This window comes from Phyllostomus discolor, chromosome 3 (assembly GCF_004126475.2).
Source record: "Phyllostomus discolor isolate MPI-MPIP mPhyDis1 chromosome 3, mPhyDis1.pri.v3, whole genome shotgun sequence".
NCBI classification, from domain to species: domain Eukaryota; kingdom Metazoa; phylum Chordata; class Mammalia; order Chiroptera; family Phyllostomidae; genus Phyllostomus; species Phyllostomus discolor.
The window spans coordinates 12627910-12653712 of record NC_040905.2 but is presented as its reverse complement, the minus strand read 5'-3'; the positions used below and the strand labels follow the sequence as shown (position 1 = coordinate 12653712).

The 25803-nt window shown below is 47.6% G+C and overlaps 1 protein-coding gene across 4 annotated transcripts in view; it reads right to left on the bottom strand.

Annotated features, from left to right (window-relative positions):
- The window catches only part of ADAMTS12 (ADAM metallopeptidase with thrombospondin type 1 motif 12), a 260203-nt gene that overhangs the window by 84565 nt on the left and 149835 nt on the right, over nucleotides 1-25803 (bottom strand). For 3 of the 4 annotated variants that reach the window (XM_028517194.2, XM_036020227.1, XM_036020229.1), the window contains exons 14-18: nucleotides 25250-25370; nucleotides 21974-22218; nucleotides 20365-20503; nucleotides 6860-6986; nucleotides 459-669 (exon numbers count right to left, since the gene is read on the bottom strand). In XM_028517194.2, the coding sequence (XP_028372995.1) occupies nucleotides 459-669; nucleotides 6860-6986; nucleotides 20365-20503; nucleotides 21974-22218; nucleotides 25250-25370 (843 nt within the window). Of the gene's footprint in view, nucleotides 1-458; nucleotides 670-6859; nucleotides 6987-20364; nucleotides 20504-21973; nucleotides 22219-25249; nucleotides 25371-25803 lie in introns of those variants that run through there. The other variant, XM_036020230.1, reaches the window with a different exon arrangement.

The window sequence follows — 25803 nt, the reverse complement described above, 5'->3', positions numbered from 1 at the left end:
CAGGGCTGGCCTTGACAGGTGTTGGAGGGGTCTCTTCAAGTGCCAGGTGTGCTGCCTGTCATCCCACCATGAGAGCAACACCCCTTTGGTTCCACTTTACTGTGGTGGCTCCGGTGAAACACAACTGCTGGTGAAGGTCTGACACACTGGCTGTTGGGGTGGGCGGGGGGCTCTGATTTGCAACCGATGGACTAACAACAGGCCACGAAATACCCTGATGATTTCATCAACACTGGCAGGCATCTGACTACTGGACAAGTGCGAGGGGGATCCTGTAAGAATGGGAAACAAGCCAGACAGAACACTGGGTGGAGAACGCAGGAACCCGGCCAGCGGGGCCAGACGCTAGCCGTTGTGCCATTTTCTCTGGGGTCCCTTTGGATTGGCCGATGACAAGGAGTGGGGGGTGCCGATGGAGCATAAAAAACGACAGTTTCCCCTTTCCCCCCTGGGCTCACCTCACTCCAGTTGCCTACTGTCCAGTCCGACGGACACAAGATGTCTCTGTTGCAGGAGACGAGGGGCTTGGGCTTCAGCAGATGCTGGCAGTCCTTGGCCGGCAGCGCCTGCTCGTCGGAGCCCATGGTCTGGATGCACAGCACCGTGCGCCTCTTCTCCCCGTGGGGCCCGCACGTCGCCGAACACGCTTCCCACTCCCCGGCCCACCACCTGCAGACACACGTGGTCCCAGGAGAGAAGGTCACCGAACACTCCCAACACGCACACAGGTGTGTGTGCATGTGCACTTTTTTCAATTCAACCACAAAGCGAGGCACAAAAGTGCAGGTTATGGAGCCAGGATGGAAAGCAGATTTCAGAGAAGTCAGCAGGGAGAAGAGACTCAAATGACCTCTTTCTGGAGTCACATACATTTTAACCGCAAAGAATTTGTTTGTCGACAGGCTACTCCATCCTGGAAGCCACTGACCACATAACACACATGTCTTATATGAGGAGTATCAGAATGTTCTATGACTTTTAGATGATCAGAACCTTTACTTTTAAAGGTTCTCTCTTAAATATGCATTTGGGAAAGAACACAGAATATCCAAACTGGATGTACAAAAATTAGTACTGAAGGACAATACCCATAAATAAATAAGACTAAGTTTTGCATATGAAATCACTGTGGGAGCGGAAGTGACTCTGAATGATGGGTGTGAACTTTTCAGATATTCTGTGATGAAAGTTCAGTGACAGAGGAAGACATTGCAACTTCAAATTCACATCCAAGGAAAGTACCCAACCCAGCTGGCAAAAGCAAATAATAGCAACTAAGTGATCAACATTTATTCTTAAAAAAAGCAAATTCATTTAATTTATTTTCTTTAATTCCTTTGTGGATTTGCCTGCATAATTTAGCTTTAGAGTCAGATCTTCTTGCTTGTTTATATCATTTTCATTGGGTTTTAATGTGTGAGAAGTATTTTCAATTTGGGGTTCTGGTTTTAGCACAAGAACCGGTCCACCCTGAGGCCCTGGGCAGCAGCATGACATGGTAGTGCCAGTGGAGACTTCTCAGCAGACAGAACCGGGTTCGAGTCCAGACTCTACCGCTGTGGCTAAATGACCTGGGAATTTTTTGTGAAGCCTCTAGTGTCCTGATGTATACAACGGTATAAAAAGAACAAACAGAGCTGCTAACAAGAATGAATGATGTGGTAACATAGAAAGGATTAAAGAAGAGTGGGTTCTCAATATGTTTTCAGCTCCTTTGGGTAAATATGCTCCTTGGTATTTACCCAAAGGAGTTGCAAACATATGTCCACAAAAAACCTGCATGTGGATGTTTATAGCAACTTCATTCATCGCTGCCAAAACTTCGAATCAACCAAGAGGTCCTTCCGTGGGTGAACTGATCAATTGTGGTCTATCCAGACAATGAAAATGTCTAAAAAATGTCAACACTAAAAAGTGAACTATCAAGCCATGAAAAGACACAAAGACACCGGAAATGCACATTACTCAGTGAAGGAAGCCAATCTGAAAAGGCTACACACTATATGATTCCAATATATGACATTCTAGGAAGGGCAAAGCTACAGAGACAGTAAGAAGATCAGTGGTTGCCAGGGGCTGGGAGCGGGGGAGCTGGACGGGCAGAGCACAGAGGATGGTCAGGGCAGTGAAAATGCTCAACGTGACATTACAGTGATGAGCATGTGTCATTCATTATGTGTTTGTCCGAGCACATGGGGTGTACACCACCAAGGGTGAACCCAAAGGTAAACTATGGACTTGGGGTGATTATGACGTGTTGATATAGATTCATAAGTAAAAGAAGGAAGGAAGGAATGGAGGGAGGGAGGAAAGGAGGGAGGGAGGGAGGAAGGGAGGGAGGGAAGGAAGGGAAGGATGGTTGGCTCTTAAAAACTATAATTTTCCTCCCCACCCCTTTACCCTAGGACACGACATCCAATTTCTCTGAAACTGTACCCCCTCATAGACCACCTGGGGAAAATATCTACCCTCTACCCTGACTGTTTCATAAATATTTTGGGAAGCTATAATTTAATCACAAGTAAGGATTTTTCTAAATTAACCTTATGTCAGAGTATTTCATGGAATTCTATTTAGCGCACCATAGCCTACTTCGGAAGAAATTGTACCTGTTACATGCTATGCTTAGTTAACATTTTCCAAAGTCAAAATCTTCTGGCCCAGTTCACTGATTTCCACATGCATGAACGGCATCAGGGAAGCACCAGAGGTGACTTCGCTAGTTGTCACCTTTGACAAAAGTTTTAGTCCAGACACATTAAATAAGCAAGGATGGATTCGGAGAAGGGAATCCCTATACCACAGAAGGGCAAAATAAATTTAAAACATGAAATTCCAATGAATTTAGCTAGGTGAAGTCAAGTCCTCTCCTAAATAAGGGTATCATAAGTTTTAACCATTAACGTGCAAGTGTGTATGTGTATGTACAAGTATGTGTGTCACCCTGAGTATAAAAACAACAAGAAGGACAAACATTTTACTTTCGAGGCTACACAAACACCAGTGGGGTCATTCATATCTGTCTCTGTGGACTGTACCTTAAGGTGGGAACTGGGCCAATTCTGCTCGTTTTGCTGACCTTTAACGACTGACTGCGTGCGAGGCCCAGGCATGAACGATGCGCCGAAAAAGCCTCCAAGAAACTCAGAACTTTGGAAATAGATACGTACCAGGCAGAAGGAAAAGTACTCAAATAGTATAAAATGCTACCAAATGATGAAGCTTTAAAAAGAGCTGTCAAGTTGCTTACGCTTTGCTCTTTTCCTTAAGCGTATCTTCCAAACTATTTGGAGGAAATCACGTTCCCAGCACAGCAGCGAAGCCGGGGGACTGGGTGGGCTGCTCTCTCCTCCCTTGAAGAGCATCAGTGTGAAATGGCAGAAGCGTCAAAATGCGCACCAGGAAGCCTGGGCACTGGGTGTCTGTCGCGTTGGAGCCGGCTGGGACACACAGTGGCGGTCCGGTGGCCCAGCTCCTCCTGCACGTGGCATCAGTGCTTCCGTCCCAACTGCCATCCTAACTGCCTACAGCACTTGTGTGTGAGGGGGCTGTGCAGTGGGTGCATTTCAAAATTTTGCTCTGCATCAACAAGCTGCGTCATGAACTCGGCTGAAGAAGCATTTTGGGGGAGGGGAGGGATGCATCACTGACCTTGTTCTAACAGTGCTGCTCTTAGAACTGAGAAATCAGGGGATGTCAAGTAACCACAAAGCCCCAGGGAGGGCAAGGACCACATGGGCAGGGACCAGGAGGCAGGGCACTGGGTAAGGCACCAGTCAGACTCGTGCCTGCCCAGCCACAGCCCACACAACCACAGCTCCGTCTTGCTGATGTATTCTGTATAACCTTCCTGGCAGTACGTTTCCTTAGGAAGTGACATATGTGTGCTATTCAGAAAAAAATCCTTTGCCGCATGCCTTAAGAAAGCCCTAATCATGTGGTTTTCCGAGTTTTGGAGCCTCTGTGACCTGGCGGTGGGCTCTTGTCCGCACTTGCCTTGCTTCTGCATCGTGTTTGCACTCAACTGCCTGTCTTAGTTTCCATAACAATTACCACAAACGTGGCAGTTCAAAGCGACAGAAATCTGGAGGCCAGACATCCAGAATCAGGATCACTGGCTGCAATCACAGTAGAGGCAGGCAGCACCCTCTCCAGATGCTCCAGGGAAGAGCTGTTCCCGGCCTCTTTCAGTCTGGGGTGACCGCCAGCGCCCTTGGCTTGTGGCGTCTCACGTCAGTCTGTGAGGTTAGTGTCTTCCCATCTCTCTCTGCTGCATCTTCACATTGCCTTCTCGCGTGTGTGTGTGGGTGGGTGTGGATGTCCCTCTGCCTGTCTGTGAGGAGAACACTTGTAAAGACATCTGGGGCCCAAGTGGATAATCCAGGGCACTCTCCCCATTTCAAGACCCTTAGTCACATCTGCAAAGACCCTGTTTTCCAAATCAGGTAACACTTGCTGCCTCCAGGGGACAGGATATGGCTGTCTCTGAACCAGGTGTCAGCTACCCCATGACCACATTCAGGGCCAATTTCAAGTCCAGAGAGCTCAGACTATATAACTGAATAATTACTTGATCAAGGTCCCTCCTCTGGGTCTACAGGGGTTCAGCCTCGGCTCATTTTCTGTCCTCTGGACTCTTGCCCCAATATCCATCTTCTTGTCTTTTTTAAGATTTTTTTTACTTATTTTTTAGAGAGCGAAGGGAGGGAGAAAGAGAGAGAAACATCAATGTGTGGCTGCTGGGGGCTGTGGCCTCCAACCCAGGCATGTGCCCTGACTGGGAATCGAACCTGTGATACTTTGGTTCGCAGCCCGAGCTCAATCCACTGAGCTATGCCAGCCATGGCAATATCCATCTTCTTCTAGCCCTGCTTGTATCTTATCAGAGGGTTACCTCCAACCAGAAAGCTCTGGTAACTGGAGTGCAGAAGCAGGTAGAGATCACCACCCTTGTGGATAGAAAATTCTAGAAACAGGGAAACAGGGAGCTTTTAGTTACAGGTGAGTATGAAAATGTCAGCTACAGACTGATGTTTGTTATAAAACACAGAGCCAACACCGAATCCACAATCTATGTACACAGCCGATGGCCCCAGTTGCGCCTTGGCCTCAGCAAGTGAGTGTCTGCGTCAGGCTTTGTTGGCTCCCACCGCCCCTAGCACCGTGCTGGCTTTGCTTTGGGCCAGCGCAAATGGGAGGAGTGGTACCGGCCTCTCCCCGAGTCTGCCTCCTGCAGATGCACCGCAGGCTTATAGCTAGACAGCCTTGCATTCAAACCTCGGCCATCGACTGGCCGCATGATACTGAATGAGGTCATGAACCTTTCTCCCTCTGTAAAATGGGCATAAGAATAGTTATTGATCCAAGTAGTTGAGAACAATAAGGAGAATATATCAGCATCTCTAAAACATTGCCAAGAGTGAAGTAGGTGCTTTTAAAAACCCCCACTGTTTACTTCTAGTCTACTTTCACAAGCACATACTGCTGCTTTGACGGGCAGAGCGGCAGGCTGTCCAGTAGCTCTAAGAAATGCTCGTCATCCCGGCTGACTCTTCCCCAAGAAGGATCCCCAGAAACTGCAAGGGCGCACACGGCCTAGCGCTGGCCTAACCCTGGAGTGCCTAGTTGTTCCCGGCAGAGGTCCAGCGAGGTGGGGGCGGGTGGCAGCACCACTGTCCTGCCTTGACTGAGGCGGGCCGGCTCTGCTCCCAGCCCACCTCTTCCCTACAAGGACCCATGTGGGACTGGGGACAGACCAGGCCTCTGACTCAGAGATGAGAACGCCCGGCTCCTGGGTCCCTGCTGTTTGAACCTACAGAATGGTGACATGGCTTGTCTGGACTCTTCATTTCTTTACCTAGTTCCTTGGCATTTATCACATTCACCCAGTGCTTCTTTAGAATTCAGCCTGTTGTTTGATTTGTTATGCCAACTAGTTGCCTCCTGTGAAATTAAACTCTTGGTGTGTCTTCTTGGGATGGCAATGAATACCTGATGGAATCTATGACCTAAATACACCCCTGTTTAAGGTCACTAGAGAATGAATATACTCCCCAGAATCCATCCATCCTTCCTTCCTTCCTTCCTTCCTCACTCCCTCTTCCTCTCTCTCTCTTTTTAAACATAAACACCTCATAATAACATCCAAGCCACCTTCTAGGATCCCAATATCTTCGACCAATAAGATTAACAGCGAACGGATACCTCTATTACAGTGGTTCCAACCAAGGTGGCTTTGTCCCCCAGGAGACATTTGGAGACATTTTGATTGTCACAACCTGGATGTGGGGGGGATGGGCAGGGAGCTACTAAGCTCTAAGTTGCTACAGATCAGGAACACTGTTAAACATCCTATAATGCACAAGACAGACCCTATACACGACAAAGAACTATCCGGCCCCAAGTATGATGTGCTGAGGTTAAGGAAGCCTGGCTCCTACGTCTACCCTTCCAACAGCCTTCGGGGCAAGTGGGCGCCGGGATCTGAAGTGTCGAGTTGTCTGCAGGTGGCTGTCACCCTGGTAAAGTGCTCTTAGGAAAGCCAAACCCAATCATTGATAGACTTTTGAGTGATCTATGTAGCATTGTTGAAGACTTTGAGGCTTAGTCTGACCAGATAACTAAACACACAACACACCAGCTTTGTCTCATAAGAAATACTGCTCTCTGGGAGGAAAACGTCCCCCTCATAGCCTGCCAGAAGCTCCCATGCACAGCCACAGATGCCCAGAATAGCTTTCCTGCCTTTATTCTAAAAACAAAGCTCCAGGCTCCCCCTTTATCGCTGAGCAGTGTCTACCGTTAAATCAGACAGTGTTCCGGGAAGGCACCCAGAGCTCCAGCCGCTGTCCCCGCTTACCTGGGGGGACAGTCCTTTTCATGGCACTTCTTCTGCCTCCCATTGGGCTGTGTTTCCGGGTCACAGAACGTAGCTTTCACCATGCCGTGGCCCTTCCTCACGCAATGGGCAGTCTGGCGGCGGACACCTGGGGGGCGGGCAGAAAGGTTCACACACACTGAGTCCTGAGCCCACGTTTTCAGTGCCAGGCCCCTGGCCATGTCAAGAGATTATGCTTATAGCTGATAGGAGAGTTGTCTGTATTTGGTTCTTAAAGTAGCAGTGAGAGCTGGGGGCCTCTTGTTACCCACACTCAGGCTGCAGTTGGCAATGGACGGAAGGACCACAGATAACACAGGTAGACTAACGTTTACCCTAATATACAGGTTACAGGCTAGCTGTGGAGATAAGGCTAATGCCCATCTGCCAAGTAAAAAACAAAGTGAGATGTAAGTAAGGGAAGTATACATCCCCAGGCATCACAGCACCATCGCCACATGATCAGTTGGGAAAGGAATAGAGGAGTAGGGACCTTTCTATTAGTTGGGGTTCATAAACTCTGAAAGATAGGAATAAAATTCAAAATAATGCTGTGAAGTCTCAGAGGTTATGTGTTTCAGGCAGAGGGTTTTGATGACACTGCTGCCTCTGGAGACCAGGTCGGGAACGTGAGTAAGACAAGCAGACAGGGAGTGGCAGGCAAAGCACGCTCATCTGCGGGCTGGACTTGACCTTGGATATACAATACGAGCTAACTCATGCAGTGCTTGCCTTGTCCTGGGCACTGTTCTAAACCATGGGTGTGCGTCTCAGACAAGCATGAACACATAGAAAATATATTACCTATTATCGGTTACCATATACAACTACAACCCCACAACAGCCCGATAAGGTCAACACTCTCATGATCACTATCTGACAGATGAGGAAACTGAGGCACAGTGAAGTCCCGTAGGTTGGGAGAGGAGAAGGACTACCGGCTTTGCTGACTAGGATGTCATTAGCAAAAGAGAACTTGGAGGAACGGCCAGTGTGTCATACACTGAAAGGTAAAGGGACAGTGAGGGAGAGAATCATCCATCATCCCTCTTGAGAGAGAGAACACTTCAGTGTTGAATGTGAGACGTGGGGTAAGGCGTCTGGAGACTGAGGCCCCTGGGGACAGAGCAATCAGCCTGCAGAAGGCTGCCACCCTGAGCTCTCAGGACAGTGGGCTTGTTGCGTCCAGAGCTGCAGAACTGGACAGGCCATAGTGCCCAACTGGAATATACCAATAAGACGGCCACTTCCTCCCTTTGCTGGCAAGGGCAGGGAGGGGCTTCCCCCAGCCACACGGCCAACAGGACCTGGACTACAGCCGACCCTCCTTCACGAGGCACCTCGCCCTGCCTCTCTTGAACTTGGCCCAGCCCAATCGCCCAGCAGGGCGCATGTACTCCAAAACCAGTGATGGAACCTTGCCCTTTAAACGCATCAGAGGGAGCTGCAAACAGTTAAGTAAATCCTTTAAAATGCATCAACAGCATATGATTGTTAAATCAAACAGTGTTTTACTCTTTTTGAAAAGAGAGGTAACCTTTCAACCACATAGGCTTTCTGAACTGATAGATGACATGTTATTCTTCTTTTGTCATGTAAATAAACACTTTGGACAGCCGGAAGCAACACTGTAAAGAGAAGCCTCACGGCACCACGTGTGAGCCATTGTTGGGAAGGTCACCGACTCCTGGGGAGGAGTCATAGACACTGTGAGCGGAGGAGTCTTGAGATGGAGAAGGGCTGGGGCCAGCAAAGCTGACATGGATCTGCCACTGTCGTGTAGAAAAAGGAAAAGCTCAGAGACGTAGAAGCTTTATCAAAACTTTGGGTACTTTGGCAAACTCGAGATGTCAGAAAATCAAAGAGAATGACAAGGTGACTCTAATAGTTTGGAAACACCCCCAAAGGCTTGTTTCTGGGCACGAGTAACAAGAAGTGTGCTGGGGGCTCCTGATGAGGGCAGAAGTAGAAGAGGGCACAAGGTATTAAGTAAACCCCCTGAGGAACATGTTAATGACATTGCCTGAGACAACCCTCCGCCAGCCCAGCGGCGAGATGAGCAGGCGGACTGGCCAGGCAGAGGCTGTGGGGTGCGCAACAGGAAATTGACCAGGATGTGTCGGTTTCTCAGCGGGCATTGATGGTCCTGGCGACCAGTACTCTTCTGGCCTCCTAGCCCGTGAGGTCTCACAGGACAGATACAAAGCTAAACCCAAATCCTCCTTGAGGCCCCCCACCCCAACAGCCCGACTCCTCCCACGTTACAGAAAGGCACTAGCTGGCCAGCGGCATCTCCCTCAATTCTAGTGCTTGTGGGTTCGCTCGGTAAAATGTAGTCTGTAATTCCATTCCATAACACGTTCTGGTTAAATAAATACAACAAGTAAGTAGAATCCAAGGGTGCCGGGTTTTAGTCTCTGCTTTTCACTCCACACATCATGTAACTAACTGGAAGAAAGTGACAAAGACATTCAGAACCCGTTTGAGGGCAGGACGCTGATTCCGGGGAGTGTCTGGCAGTGTAAAATCTATAATCCATGAAGGGACACCAGTGTTAAAGTTTAATCACTGGAAACTTTAGATGGAAGGATTCTAGTTAATACAGTTGTACAGTTTACCTAGAATATGGTTGGTAGCCATTGTTGTCAGAATAGTTCGAAAGTACACCAATTCATATTGCCTCAGTGGCAAGTCACAGTTTCCAGTGATGGCTGTAACAACAACCTCTCTTCCGGCCAGTTCTTTCCACAATGCGACCATGCCATCCCTCCATCCAAACAGGGGTGACTGGCTACCCTCTCCTTGAACCAACGGTGGGGGTGAGGCTGTGTGAGCTCAAAGGACAGGTCGTAAAAGGCCACACAGCTTCCGCCTGATTCCTGAGGCTCTCTCACTCCTAGGACGCTCCAGCTGCCAAGGTACAAGAAGCCTGAACCCTGGGAAGGGCCAGGCATAGGCGCCCCAGTTGACAGTCCAAGATAAGCCCCGCCTTTGAGTCATCAGCGCAGCTGCCAGTCACGTTAGGGAAGAAGGCTCCTGGTGATTCCAGCCCCTAGCATCTGAGTCACCCCCAGCTAGGGGAGCCTTCCTAGCCAAGGTGCAAACATCCAGCTGTGGAAACACACCATTGCCCCCGTGCCCCGTCTGAATTTCTGGCCTACAGAATCATGAGCATGATACAATGATGGCTGTCTTATTACACTACATTTAGGTTGGCTTGGTAAATTGCAGCAGTAACTGGAACAGCACTCAGCGAAGGCCAGCTGTCTTTTTTTCTCAAGCCAGGACCCAGAGCTGCGATCCAGCTTGGCTTGCTGGCAGTCTAGCCACTATTGATGTTACTGGTGTTTCACCTCCTCTTCTTCTGTGTTATAGTTTGGCTGTTTGTCCCTCCAGATCCGCTCTGCCCCTGCTCTGAGCCCTGGGACGCTGATCCCAGGATCGCTGTGGCTTCTAGCTGGGCTTGGGAAATGAAGACTCTGTCTCTTTGGAGAAACGCTCCTTTCCCTGACATCTTCAGGGAAGAAGGGAAATTTCCCCATTTCCAAGGGATGGGAGCCTCATTCCATCCACCCTCGACTGCTAATGGGCAGGTAATGACCTACCTTTCTCTGTTTCCCTAAACACCACCCATACCTTTGAAAGTGGCCAAGGTATTCAGTTTGGGTGTGCCATATTTTTCCTGCAGGGAACTTGGACTGATAATGCCTCCTTTGTGGTAAAAAATCACAAACATTAATCTTGAGTGCCACACTCGTTAATTTACTCTGTAAACCAGTTTCTAGAATAACAGAATGTTCTCTTGACACGGGACATTATAACACTGCCCGGGAAGGGGTTAGAATCTAGTTATCTTTTTAAGAGTAGCAATCATGATGTAACATTGCAAATGCAGGAAGCGCAAAAGATTGGGTTGAATTGATATGACCTTGACTTCTTCCTGGAAATTAAAGAAAGAAAAATGATATTGGCTTTTAATTTGGTTTGCCTTTTATCGCTTTTTCTTACACACTGAACACAGCCAAAAAAGAAAGTTTGGTTAATTAAGGATGCCAGCCAATCAATATGTTGTCTCAGCACTAAGTTAGCTGCCTATCGGGAAGTATTCCCTTGAAATTAGTATTAAGTATAACTCAATCACATTCCAAAATATATGGGAAGCAAATTCAAAATGTGATTCTCATAGGATTCTGAGCTTCTCCATGTAGCAATAAGAATATCACCATGTAGCTACAAATTCTTGGAAAATTTTCTTGGATACTAGAAGCAAAAGATCAATTAAGAATTTTTACTTTTAAGAACTACCTTCCCATACCCCTAAGCCTGGTGGTGTTGAGTGGAAATTCTGCCTCGATATAAGAAAAAGTTCCTTATATCCAAGGAAAAAATGCAGTGGCATAGCTCTTCATATTCCTAACTGAACATTAGGACTTTAAAATAGAGGTAGCCTATTATATAATTCATGTATTTCATATAGGAATTTCCTTATCCAAAAACGGTTTAGGAAGGGTATGGAAAAAACAATTGAAGACTTAGCTTACTATAATGACATATGGCAAAAATTGCAATATTTCCTATTATATACAAAGATCAAAGATACTCAAAGCACTGAATATTTAATCATATCATGTGAAAGAGATTCTAAGTACTGCAAACTCAGTCTTTCAAATACTGACAAAGAACGTGATATCCTTCTTTATAACCCCTTGAGTATGAATAAAGCAGTACAAGTTAAATTTTACATGAGCAAATAAATTATAATGTTGAGAATTTATGATATCTAAAAATATACCCTAAAACTAGGTGTCACATTGATTTTAATACTGTGAGATGATAACAATTCTGTGAATCAGTAGAGGGCACTGTCACTACAATCATCCTAATGATACAGAAGTGACATTCACTGTAGAGGAAGAAGGGATGAGTACCGACCATCTTCTTGGCAAATCCACCCTGACTCTACCAACTTGCAAGGTCAGTTCTTAATTCTGGCTCCTTGACCCCTTCCCTTCATCTCTGATTTTCTTGATCAGTGAGTTTTCAGATCTAACCTTCATACGGCTCAGTGAAGGAAAACTTGAGTCTCATCACTACAAGAGCTCAAACACATTGGTGTGTGTGTGTGTGTGTGTGTGTGTGTGTGTGAGATCAAGAATAACCACAACATCAATATCAACACCATCGCCATCAAAATCAGCAATGGATGAGAGTCTTGCTGAGGGATATCAGGCCTCTCGCTAGCCTTCTCCAGCCTCAGTTCCATGAGGCTGCAGTACTCACAGGCTGCTGTAAGAATGAAAGGATGCATATTCCCTCACAGGTACATGACGCACCCTGAGTTCCAGCACAGTGCTTAATGCCTGTTAGGTCCTTGAGAAAAGTTTTTGAACCTGAGTCTGAAGTCTCTTTGTAATCCACTCTCCCCATCACCGGCATTAACTCCCCCACAGGTCTGTTTCCTACAGATTGTGAGATCGGGGTTGGCTCCACACTCTGATACCAGGGACCAGAGCAACCCACCTCCTCAGCCCTCACACTCCCATGATGCCACCTCCTCACTGCAACTGACTGAGCTCTTAGTCACACATTTCATGGTTTTTCCTAGTTTAAAAGGACACCACCACTGATTTCAATAAACACAAATACTACTGGAATATCAATTGAGGTTTCATTTTCTTATTTTCCATTGCTGAAAGCCACATATCTCAAAACAGCAGGAAGACTTCATACAGATAGTTTTTATCCTCCTGAAATCCAAATGAACTGATTACATAAATTGGCTGTCATGGTCAAGGATAACTCATAAAAAAAGTATAAGAAATGCTCAAACCAGAGCATTGCTGGTGCTTGAAGGAGGCCTACTGAAATTGGGCAGGGCATGGTTCTGTTCTATGAAAGATCCGTTTTCAAAATTTACCACAGTCAAGAAGTGCTTTTCCGGCTCATACGTCCCTCCTGCAGCCACTGTGTACAGATCAGAGAACACACACAGCGAAGATCAGAGGCCTGAGAATCTCACAGCATTCACGGGTTCAGGGGAATGCAGGCAGCCAGCATTTTGCAGGGACACTGAGCAGCACCAGCCTCCATAGAAACGAATTGAGAAATCCTGATTGAGAAGTAAGTGCATTTGTTAGGGAGCAAAACTAAGGGCCTGCACATAGGGGAGGGACTCATCTCTGCTGGCTGTGTGGGGTGAAGCAGGATGGGGCTGAGGAGACCAGCAGAACAACAGACCATGAGATTAGCCACCTGGGAACGGTTTGCAATTCATGGTTCCCCATGCATGGAAGTTGGAAGTTGCCACTCCGTCCTAACAAGTAAAACGCCAAATAGACTGAAAAATCAACAAGTCTTCGTGAACAGAAGAGAAGAGAGGGCCAGGGGGCCAGCCGCTGTGGCCAAAGAGAGGGACCGTTGAGTAGGAGTCACAGCTCCAGGGAGCAGAAACCACCGCAGGAACCAGAACTGCACCAAACTGTCCATGCCAGATACCGAACTGCTGATCCAGAGAACACCAAGCGGGATAAATCTTTTAACAATTCCGCACACCTAGGCATATCATTTTCAAATCACAGAAAATCAAAGCTAAAGAAAAAGTCCTGAAAGAAGCCAGAGGGGAAAAGCGTTTTTCGGATAAAAGGACAAAGTCACATCTGACCTCGCAGAAATCACTCAGGGAGAAGAGAACGGCGTCACACATTGAAAGTGTAGAGAGAAAAAAACCCACCAGTCTAGAATCCTGAACCCTGTGGGATTATCATTCAAAAGTGAAAGAGAAATACTTTCTTAGACAAACAAGAAATGGACAAAACTCACTGCAAGTGGACCTGCCACGCAAGAAACGTTAAGAGATTGATTTGAGGAGAAAGAAAGTAATATTGATCAGAAACCTGGACCTACATAAAGAAAGGAAAAGCATCAAAGAGGCAATAATAAAAAATTTAACTTTCTTTACTCTGAATTGATCTGTTTGTTAAATATAATAATGCCAATGATGTATTTGATTATGTATGCTTATGTGTGTATCTTATATATATACATGCTTATATATTCTTATATATAAGTGACATGAATGACAGAAGGACACAAGGGATGGGAGGTAGGTTATTGTAAGGCACTCACACTGCCCACAAAGTGGTGCAGTGCTCTTTGAAAGTGGATTTGGATTGGCTGTGAATGTATATTGCAGACTCACAGGGCCAGCCAACCCTTTGGCATCTCTGGGCCACACTGGAAGAAGACGAATCGCCTTGGGCCACACATTAAATACACAAACACTAACAAAAGTGGATGAGCAAAAATAAGGTTTTAAGTAAATTTATGATTACGTGTTGGGCTGCATTCATAGCCATTCTGGGATGCAGGAGGCCCACGGGCCATGGGTTGGATACCCTTGATAGGACAAACACTAAAAAAAGGTTCAGCCACTCTGGCTATGGATTCTCATTCGTTCATTCATTCACGGAGTACAACAGAAAGGTTATCAGATCTCCACTGTATATCACTTTGAAGTTTATTTTATATATTTATGCAGATGTTAAACTCCTCATTCCATAGCATGTGCTTAAACCCATCTCAGTAAGTCCTCCTATTAGCTTCATGGAGTCCTACATTTAAAACAGCGCCCTCTAGCGATTGTCCGGACTTGGTCGGTCCCCCCTGACAAGTACAGCAGATGAAGTCAGATGGACCAGCGCCAGGGCGAGTGAGCACGCTTTCAGAAAGTCAAAGACAGAACTGACTCTGGTTTCCTGACGAGGTGAGTTCTGTCTCCCAAATATCAGTAGGTGGTCACACATCAGGGTTACAGTGGGACATGTGTCCTAGTTAAGATTCTCCAGCTTTATCGGTGGTGTGTGGACAAACCTCAAACTACACGGTTACTTTGAGCCTCAACAGGGGCACCGTCAGATCAGCCCAGCAAGGACTAGTTTCAGTAAACCTGAGTATCTGTTTTACACGCATTTGTTTCCAACACACACGATCTAGCGTCCCAGGCAGCTGAGAAGAGTCTGACGATTTTTAGGAGTTTTGCAGGGAGTTTTTACATTCCTCTTTTGCTGGGACCTTGGAAACGTTTTCCAGTGAAAGAGTATAAAACTAAAATAATACCATACTAAAAATAAAATATTTGCCTTTTTCTACCAGAACACAACGTTCCTCACACAAAGGGACGATGGTAAACCCGGCAGGGAACTCGGCCAAGTGGGGCGAAGGGGACTCAAAGCTCAGGGCGGCGCGGGGAAGCGTGCTCTCCCCTCTGTGCAGCCACAGAGGTTGTCCTCACAGACTCAAAAATGTGGGACGGAGGCGACCACAGAGCACAGAGTTGGAAAAGGTCACGTCCAGAAGCAATGACCCATTTTCTAACAACAGTGGCATCACTATGAATTTTATAAAAAACAGGACATTCTGTATATCATATATCACAACTGGTAGAGTTTTGTAGTACTAGAGATGCAACAGGGCAAAAATGTGGCTTCTACACTTTTTATGAATGCGCTCTTGAGTTTTTGCCAAAATGCTTTCTCCTTGAACAAAGAGTCCCGAAGTGTCCCAGAGAGGCCGCCTCTGGGTCCAGCCTTTTCCGCAGCTATCCCTTCACAGACAATCCACTGGCTGGACTTCCTTGGGCCACCTTTCAACGGGCAACTCAGGTGAAGTTGTTCAACGAGCCTTTTGTCCCCGATGGTAGCACGTGTTATTCCCTTCCCTTCCAACTCTTCCCAAAGAACAGCCGCTCCTAAGTCCCCCCAGCACCCCTCCGAAGCCACACCCCAGGGATCGGGCGGGAAGGCAGGCAGACGGGGCTGAGAGGCCCGAGAACGGAGACCAGCGTGGAGCAAAGACCGAGGCTGGTCTACTCCGAGGGTCCTCTTGGCCTTTGAGAAGTGGGCTATGGAAAAGAAGTTGGCTTTATGACATTATGTAGCTAAATGTACAACATTGTGTTGCCACCTACCTTGTAACATGGATTTATAGTCTAGAACAAAGGTAATACAAATGTTTAAATAGTCAAACTAAGGAAATAGCATCTTAGTGAATTTATGCCTACATAGCCTTTTGCTTCAAAGGCACAATAGTAATACATAAAATATAAACTATAAGAAGTATTAAATAATAAAATATAAAGATATAAAAAGAGAAAACCAAGAAGAAGCAACTCTCGAATGTAGGTAACTATGCCCACAGAGGGGCGGGCAGGACGGACTCGAAGGGGCCGCCGGGCTCTGGGTCAGAAGCAGTCAGCGGCGGCCCTGTGCTGAGCTCCAGGGAAGTTCGAGGACTCCCAGTGCCCACGTGAGGAGGGAGCAAGACTGTCCTTGTCGTCACTGAGTTTTAGAGCCTTCACTGTTGGTGAGTCTCAGGCCCAGGAAGGCGGCAAAACAAGGACACGGCTTTTCACCCCGCTGCTCGGCCGTGTTGCCTGCCGGCTCCAGGACGATTGTAACATATCTCCAACATCCCTAAGAGCTAGCAACGCTGCACGACCCTGACTAGTCCTGCCCTGAAATGAGGTCTCGGTGTGGTCAGGGAAAAAACCTGCAAAAACACTAGAAAAAGTGGGTGCACATGGAAAGAAGGGGGGAAAGGGGCAGGAAAGAGAAAAAAAGACAAAGAAACTGAAAGGACATCACACTCCAATCAAGCCTGTGAATTCTAATTCCAAAATATGCAACCAATCTAATGCTAAGCAAAGCAACAGAATAATCACAAGAGGAACTCATTCTGGATAAAACAGACTTGACAGGGCAGCGCTATGAACTGAGGGTTGGTGTCCCCTCCAAACGCATCCACTGAAGCCCTGACCCCAATGCGAGGGTGTCTGGAGGTGGGACCTTGGGGAAGTGACGAGAGTTGGTTTAGGTCACGAGGGTAGGGCCTCACGACAGAATGAATGCCCTCATAAAAAGAGAAAGGGACACAAGAGGTCCCCTGTGCTAGCTGCCATGGGAGCCTATAGCAAGAAGGTAGCCAGTCATCTACAAGCCCGGAAAAGGATTCTCACTAGGCAGTGAATCTGCCAGCACCTTGACCTTGGACCTCCCAGCCTCCGGAACTGAACGGGAAATAGATGTGTGTTGTCTTGGCCCCTCGGTCTACGATAATCTGGTAGAGCAGCCCTCGGGGGGCCAACACAGGCAGTCTGACAAACACTTGTCAAATAAACGTCTGACTGCCTGAGGGCATTTCCACCTAGGACTCTCACAGGCACTTTCACTGGACGTGTGTAATCACAGATCCCGCTTCAGGCCTGTGTCTTGTCCCGTGGTCCACGTCTCAGTGGTGAAGGACAACGCCATGTAGCCAGTGACCCGAGGGGACACAGCGGTGTTACCCTTCAGCCTTCCCCTGCGCTCAAATGCCGGCAGGTAAACCGGACAAGCAGGGAGTCCGGTCCGGTCTATGTCCTAAGTATCTCCACATCGGTACGCTTTGGCCACCTGGGCCACCTGAGCTCTCGTCCAAGCCTCTGTCAGAACTTTCCGAGACCACAGCAGAGGCCTTCTCTCTCTGTCCCTCGCCTCTGCTAGCCACCTCTGGGGGAGAGGGAAGGGGTGAAACCCAGGGGTGCTCTCCCAGTGCTCTGTGCGTTTCCCTTGGGAATGAACACGGAAACAAACACGGTGAGACCCGACAAAGCTGAGCAGTCCATACACGGGAGTTCGCCGTCATATTCTCCCCTTTGCTGGGGCATCGGAAATGTTTTCCAGTGAAAAAACATAAAACTAAAGTAATACAGTACTGAAAGTAAAATAAAATGATCACCGTTACCTGCTTGTCATCCTTTTACTAGAAAATCAATCTGGTGTAAGTTTCTTAACATTATCATAATTTGTCTCCTTTTTGAAACTAGAAGTGCCATCTGCAAATTAACACGAACAAGATCATATTTTTACATGGACGGCCAAAGATGCTCAGCAGGAGGAGCTGAGGGGAAAGGAACTGGTTAAGGAGCTGGAATCTTGCTTTGTCTTGCCAGTGAAATATAATGCATCCATAAAAACAAGAGCTATGAAGATTAAATCACACATGCAAAGGCACCCACATTGTGGTGTTAAGTGAAAACACGTGTGTGCAGGTACATAAATACTTCCACGTGCACACCCCATATACGTACCCATGATTAGAAAAGAGAATACCGAAAGGCAATAAACCAAAGTCCCAAAGTGCATGTGTAAGGAGGGTGGCTTTAGTTTTCATTTTTCAGGAATGCATTTAACTTTCGTAATATAGAAAGTTTTCTCCAAGTGCAGCATTTTAGGCAGTCTCCCATTTTTATATGGAGCGGTGTGCGCCCCGCGTGAAGATTAGCGTTTCCCTCCCTGAGTTCGAGAGCTGCGACAGGAGACAGGCCGCCTGTCTTCTCCACCAGACCCCGGGGCTCACTGTCACTGGGAGGCGGGGTGGGTGGACAGGTCCTGCTGAGGTCTAGTAACCAGAATGATCGTGGCCCGAGTAGGCGGAGGTCATGCTGAAGGGCTGAACTGGCTGGAGTCAAACACAATGCTTGACGCACATTTTGTAAGGATGTCTCTTGTCCTGACTAGCTGGGGATGCGTCTCTGTGGTCACGTACACATCGGCCATTTACCCTGCATTTCCCGTGCTCTGACATACGCATGTGTAATGCAAGGGTTCATTCCGTGTTGAAGTAGAAGCGGGTGGGGGTGGGGTGGGTGTTCCCCTGTTTTACTGCGGGGTCCCTGCCCAGTCAGGACTGTCTGATGTCATTCGTTGGTGTCCCTGGACAATGATTTCAGCCTAAAGCTTAATCCTGGGCTTCACCAAAGAGCAGAAACAAGGCCATGAGAAATCGCAGAAGTATTTCTAACAATAGTCCCGGTGACTTCATTCTGCCCATAACGTTGCTCCTCAGGGAAATACTTTTCATCAACTTCTTTTATGCTTAAATTGCTTTGCATCTGCGTGGAGCCTGGTCCTCCCGGGCAGTGGGGGCGCGCAGGGGGGAGGGGATGCAGGTGGGGGCGACCTGTGGAAACACTAGAGGCAGCGGTGGGAGCAGCAGGACTAACTCTGGATCACTCTGACTAACACCTCTCGTGGCTGCTGCCTCAGACAGTACCTTTGACCCAGAGTTTTAGGACTTTCAAAACGTCACATATTTTGAAATGAACATATGGTATGATGCCTGCAATTTCTGAAACTTAATCCTTGGTTTTCTGTATGGCAGGAAGGAAAGGAAGACGTTGGTAATACAAAAAATTGTTTATAAGGTTGATGGTGCATGACTCATTGTCTGTCTCTAAACCTCTTTCCACAACTACCTCCTGGGGTGGGGAGTGGGAGGGGGTATGGGGGGGCAAGTCAGCCCGTGGTGAGACAGAGAATGTGAGACGGAGCGTGTGGAGGAGCGGACTGGCTTCTGCCGGCCCACTGGCTCCTTCACTTCTACTCCCTTTGCTACCCCGCAGACTCGGGCACTGCACGCTGCAGCTGCTCTGGTTTCACAGGCAGTAGTTACAGGCCAGAGGCAGAAAGTTCCAGGGCAGACTGAGACAAGATCCAAAAGGAGAAAGAGAGGCCGAGGCGTTCTCATGCGGCACTGACTACTGTGGAAGTCCTCCGAGTGAGTGACGGGCCCTGAGCCCTGCCCGCGTGAGCCTTGGAAAAGAGCACGTGGCCCCACGGCTGACCGCCTGTGCTCTGCCGACGTCCCCATGCCTCTCCCAGTCCATTCCCCGCCTCTCTCTGCAGTTAGATCCTGTCCGTAGGACTAAGGCCCAGCAGTGAAAGGCAAGCAGAAGTGACTGGCTCCCCTGTGAGGCCGAGGCCATCATCAATCAGAGGCAGTCTCTGCCTCCTCCATCTCTCCCTCCCCCAGTGGGGCGAGCTGGGAACCACACACTTCGGATAGTGAGCTCTGAGATTAAGTAGGGCCACCCAGCCTGCGTCACACTTGGAATGGGTTAGAAATAAATCTTCACTGTGTTGAATTCCTGAGATTTCAATTTCCTTTGTTCCTGTACCAAAACCTATCCCATCCTAATACTCGCCAGCAAGGAATCTCCCCTGACACTTGACTTTGTGAGAGAAACTACTCTCCTAGTGAGTCTGGCAGAAAAAAAAAGAACGCTGGGCTAGAATTTAGGTGGGTTTTTTTTTTTTTGTATTTGGCCATCATTTATACTGTATCTTCGGGCGGGCTGCTTGCCTTTTGTAGTCCTCAGGCCCTCAGCCAGAGCAGTGCTTGTGTTTAAAAGTCTTTCTGTTTGGCTTTTTAAAAAGACGCATAACCCTTTCGTTAAACAAAACCTTTCACGAAGGCCAGGCTATAAAGCTGGTGAGAGAAGAACTGCCCCTCCATTTAGTCCATGAGCTGCACAGTGGCTCCCCCGGGGTCCCCGGGCCTCCCTGCGGAAGCCGCAGACTCACAGGCTCAGAGGCAAACCTCAGCCTCAGACGGCCCCACGGCCCATTCTACAGCTGACGAGGGCTCACGGTGCAGCAGCTGGTTCTCACCTGTCCCACAGGTAACACTGCACTCCGTCCAGGGGCCATACTGCCAGAAGTACATCAGCTTCTCCACGTCGTTGTCCACTCCGTCTTTCCGGATTGTGTACTCGTACTTGATGCCGGGGTTAGTCACCTGGAATAGAAGCTACAAGGCCAGAGAGGGGTCACGCCAAACTGCCATGACCTTACACGGAAGACCACAGTCGCATAGAAATACTACACCATGTGCATTGTCTTAAAGCAGTTACAGCCACATTCACTGGAACAAAGGCCAGTACGTGAATATTCCTCGACCTCTACTTCCCCCTGTACATCTACATCCACCTGTATCTGTGTTTGATCTGCTCCATTCTATTTCTTGGCTGAATTCCCACGGCATTTCAGTTCATGGGAACAGGAAGGTGTAACCACAGAGAGCTGCCTGAGGGAACAGCAAGCAGCCTCTTTTCCCGCAGTAGGCTGGTGGGTCGCCTGTGCCTGGTGCACTTACCAGCCTCATGATTGTGGGTGAGCTACTTCATCTCTTTGTGCCTCAGCTTCCCCATTTGCAGATGGAGGGTAACAGTAGTACTACTAAGAGGGTGCTCGTGAGGGTTAAACAAATGAACAAATGTAACGTGATTAGATAGGATCAGAACGGTAGCTGCTGTGTAGTTGGCACTCAGTAAACATTAACTGTTATTGCTGTTGTTGCCTACGATGCCTTTCTCTAGCCCTCAGACTGCTTAGCTACTTTAAAGTATACAGTTCTGGGATAACAATAATCAGGGGTTTAGCCAAGGCATACCATGCCTTCCCCTCACTTCCCTCTCCTGCAGGTAATCTACGTACAGCACATGTGAAATGAATTCATCTTAAACTTGGAGGTGGTGCCTTGGGTGCCCCACGGGATGGGGGGTCCCTCTATGTAAATATTTTCCCGTGTGGACAGATAAGAGATCGGGTTTCCTGACATTTATGAAACACAGATGTGAAGCCTTGCCCTCTAGCTTCCGTGAGTGCTCCGACCCCCGGCTCGGAAAGGACTTCCCTCTAATTCCTAACACTGTTAGAGCTGACTCTCTCTCGGGCCATCTGTCATCCCACCTCGTCTCCACTGGTTGTAAGTACTGTAGCCTACAAATCACTCATGACTTTGAAGAACAACACATCCTACATCCTGACCCCTCCCTCCCCCAAGAGTTTCGCAAAGTGAAACCTTTCGCCTGCGGACAAGCATGTGGGACCACGTGAAACAAGCGCGTCAGCTCGTCGCCACTGCTGGGAAGCTGCTTGCAAACCCGTGCCAGGCTGACACGGACTGATGGCATTTCTCCTGTACCCAATGAACAGTCACCCTGAGAAAAACAGCCTGTGTCAACCACACTGAACACTGAACTTGAACTTCCCAGTTCAAGGATAGTTTTAGGGCCCCTGACATTTCATTACGGGGGTCTGGACAATTTCTAGGCAATGAAGGACTAACAGCACAAAATTAATACGTTGCTTCCTCCCTTGTTCCTTGCTAGAAGAAGTTTTAAGGGTTCTTCATTCATGTCTCCTAGCAAATACCTTGGAAAGGAATATTAGAAACTTCCTCACTGACGTGCATGTCAGCATTTCTTTTCTTCATTACCTGGATCCACACAGACTCGTTGGTGGGACCTGTGGCCATCAGCTTCTCCAGGTCCCCCTTCCGGTCATACTGGAAGACGGTCCCCGCCAGCTTGTAATTCCCATTCCACTGGATAATGAAGCCTCCGTTGAGGTAATATTTCTCAGGGTCCTCACTCCTGATGGCCAGGAAGTTTCCAGCTCCCTTCACCTCCATCACCCGTATGTCCCGTGCTCCTTTTGGAATCAGTCCGATGTCAACATAACCTACGGAGAGAAGAGGCAATGAATGAAAGGGGCACGCTAGCTTAACTGAACGCATCTGCTTGATCGTCACCATTCAGCACCCTTGCCCTGCTCCTGGGTGGCCACTGGGGTTGGTAGATGTGCTAACTACGGGGTTGGTACTGGGGTTGGTAGATGTACTAACTATGGGGTTGGTACTGGGGTTGGTAGATGTACTAACTATGAAGAAATTTAAAGACTTTGGCCACGATCAGAATTCTCAGGAGCTCTGTGACTCGGAATGTAAACGGTTTTGTGAGGAGGGGTAAAATAAGTACAGACTGCTCTCTTTTGCGGTTGGTCCAGGATTTATTTTTCTGTGATTTTATGTTGATCGTTCAGAATTTTATACCCCCTAGCTAGCTTCCCAATAGCATCTCTGCTCCCTCATTTGTTGCTGCTACATCCTATTGCTCATCCTCATTGCTTGCACATTAAAGATGGATTCTTTGGGGTAATTTAATCATAACTGAAATTCATGACGAGAATCCTGGAGGGAGTCTTGGGGTGACTGCCACGCTGGTGCTCATGAATACAGCTTGTGGTGAGAAACTTGTCTCTGAGCACAGCTTTTTAGAGTGCTGGACAATTCTATTCATTAGAAACAGTTTTTTCTATTTTTTCTTAGGTTTTGCTGAAATAGGAACTTACATTTCACTCTCATGTGTTCTAATCCAGCCTTCTAAAAAAGCAGAGGGAGCGGGCGAAGGTGATAGAAGGAGACCTGACTTGGGGTAGTAAACACGAAATACAACACTCAGAGGATGTGTTTAGAACTGTGTACCCGAAACCTATATAATTAACTAGTGTCATCCCAATCAATTCAATTTTGAAAAAAGCACAGAGGACATCCATATAAAGATGATGGTCCACTCTACCCAATCTTCTTGCTTGCTGGTTATCACGGCAGGAAAACCAGCGGGGAGGAAAGGAACTAATGCGTAAATGTTCCCTCTCTTTGCCAGGCTCCACACACTACACTTCACACACTCGTCCTGTTCGCGCTTCCTGAGAAGCACCAGTTCATTAACACGACAAAATGGAAGGAGCGTGGACTTCGGGGACGGCGCTGGGAGAGGAGGCCTGGGTCATGGGGTCAGACCGGTCGAGCTCTAGTTTCCGTGCTGCCACAAACGAGCTCTATGACATTCGTCGACTTATTTAACATCTCTGAATGTCGTCTGCACAATGAAGGGGCCTGAATGAGATGCTGTCCGGTGTCCCTCCCAGCTCTGCTATTTGGTTGTTTTGCCCTTGTCTAAGCTAAACGTTCTTCAGTCCTTCAACCTTTCCATGAAAGACATGGTTGTACGACCCTGGTCATCCTGGGTCTTCCTTCTCCACGGAGTATATACCAGGTTCTTCAGCCTAACAAGCCAACACTCATCTCTGTCACCTGAAAGTACCCTGACTGCTCCCTCTCTCTCAGACACAGAGTAGCATAGGGTCCTGGCAGCTCCACCAAGGGCTGGCCAGCCGGAGTGCCTTGCTCAGAAGCTGGGTGCAGGCCACAACCTCAGTCCCAGTTTTCAAACCGGCAGCTGTGACCTGGAGGAACCAAATTGTGAGTCTTGTATTAATTCCATGTGGCCCTCATACTCTTACCTGAGATGGGAGGTTCACGCTACTAACTTATAATGGGCCCAGTGACAATATTTATCACATGCAATTGAGGTTCATATAATTTTTTAAATGCCTGTGAAGCGATGCTATCTGCAGCTATTTTCTGACTTAGGAGGTTGCATGGCTTCTCATGCAGAAAACCAACTGGCTACCACCTCATCCCTTGTTTAAAAACAAAAGAAAATTTTTAAAACAGAGAGAGAAAATAATTGGATAGAAAAAAACAACAAAGAGTTTGCTTTTTATTTTCCACTTAAGAGAAAAAACCCAAAGTTATAACTGTTTCTCATGGATAGATTCTGCCAAATCAATAGGGAGGTATTTCAAAATTTAAAATGAAAGCTTTAAAAATAAAATGAAAGCTTTCAGTGATGTAAGTGCTGTTTCTGGATAGCTTGCAGACAGATGATGTCAGCTGAAGCAGATTTAGCCACGAGCAAAGGTAACACATATTTGCACAAGAATACCCAGGAGGAAGCCAAAGGAGGAAAGTAAAGGGATGTGGAGTTTAAGAAGAACCATGAGAAAATGCCCCCCAGACTCCCTTGCGTGTGACAGAAAAGCCCACCGTAGAGAGAGGGGGGAAAGGAAATACATGTGGGTTTCCCTTTCCCTGCACCCCCAGTCTTCCGTGTCAAAGATGATTACAGTTCATGGTTTATTAGGTTCTCGTACAAAATTTCTAATGCATACACAAGTTTTTAAATGAGTGGGATTGTAATGTGTGAACTACTATTGCCTTTTCAATTTAAAATCTTTCCATATTCTTTGAGCGTTTCAACAACTGCAAGAACGACACAATCCTATTTACTGAACCAATGTCCTATTAATGGATATTTGGGTGGAAAGGAATGGCTACCGATCCCCTTACCTAAAAAATGAGGAAACTGAGTTCCCAATAGAAAAAGTCTACAGGTTAGGCTGAGAGTATCTATACCTATGACCAGAGTTTACTAACCCTAACCTAGTGTTTTAATGGGAGAATGTGATTGGTAGAACAGAGATGAAAACAAACCCTCTTGTAGGTCTCACCCTCGTGGGCCTTCTTTACAGAAATGAGAAGCATATTAAAAAGCTGCAAAAGTGAAGGGTTATCAAGGCATTTACTCTGCTTCGAGGGAAGGTGTTCAGGGTTAGTGAGACTATTTAAGAGTGATGAACACATTCCTTCAGCAAAATCACTTTTCTCCCATCTTTCCCATTTTGAATTCTTTGAAGGTCACAACCCATCTATGGCCAGACCACCCTGAACGCGCCCGATCTCATCTGAAAGTCACAATCTGCTAAACAAAACAAAACAAAATAAAACAAACAAACAAACAAGAGCAGCCATCGCTCTCGCCCTCCAGTCTCAGGCCCCTGCCACTTCAATGACACGTTCGTGTGTTACCGGATCCTTCTTTCTGCTTAAACATCTTCCTCACGGTGTGGCAGGCAGAGCCGTCCCCGAGGCACACGCCACAGCGGTCCTCCGTGGCGTTGGAGTCGATCTCGTAGTCACAGCCCACCCTCTGCGGGAAGAGAGGCTGAGGGTGAGTGACACAGGCAGGAGACGTCACACCTGCCTCGGGCCTTTGATTGGCCCTCCCCTTCACTCGTGGTGAGATCGGGTTGGGGGCAGATACGAGCGTAAATGCTTCCCTTTCCTGGTGCAGCGGAGAAACAGCCAAAGCGGCCACTGAAGGTAAAGGCAATACCTGCCTAGAGCAGCTACAGGTGCGCACTGGGTGGCTCTCCCCTGAGTCAGGGGCAGAACCGAACACAGTTCCAAATGTCTAGCTATGACAATGTCTTGGAATCGAAATGGTGGAATGGCAGGTCCCTTTGAGATGGGCAAACCTCATGCCCCTCCTCTCTGTGGGGTCTTCCCAAGGGGTGGCGCCGTTACTCCACCCGTAACTGGGTTGCTCAGTCCCTTTCCCTTCCTGGCCGGGTTACTCTGCC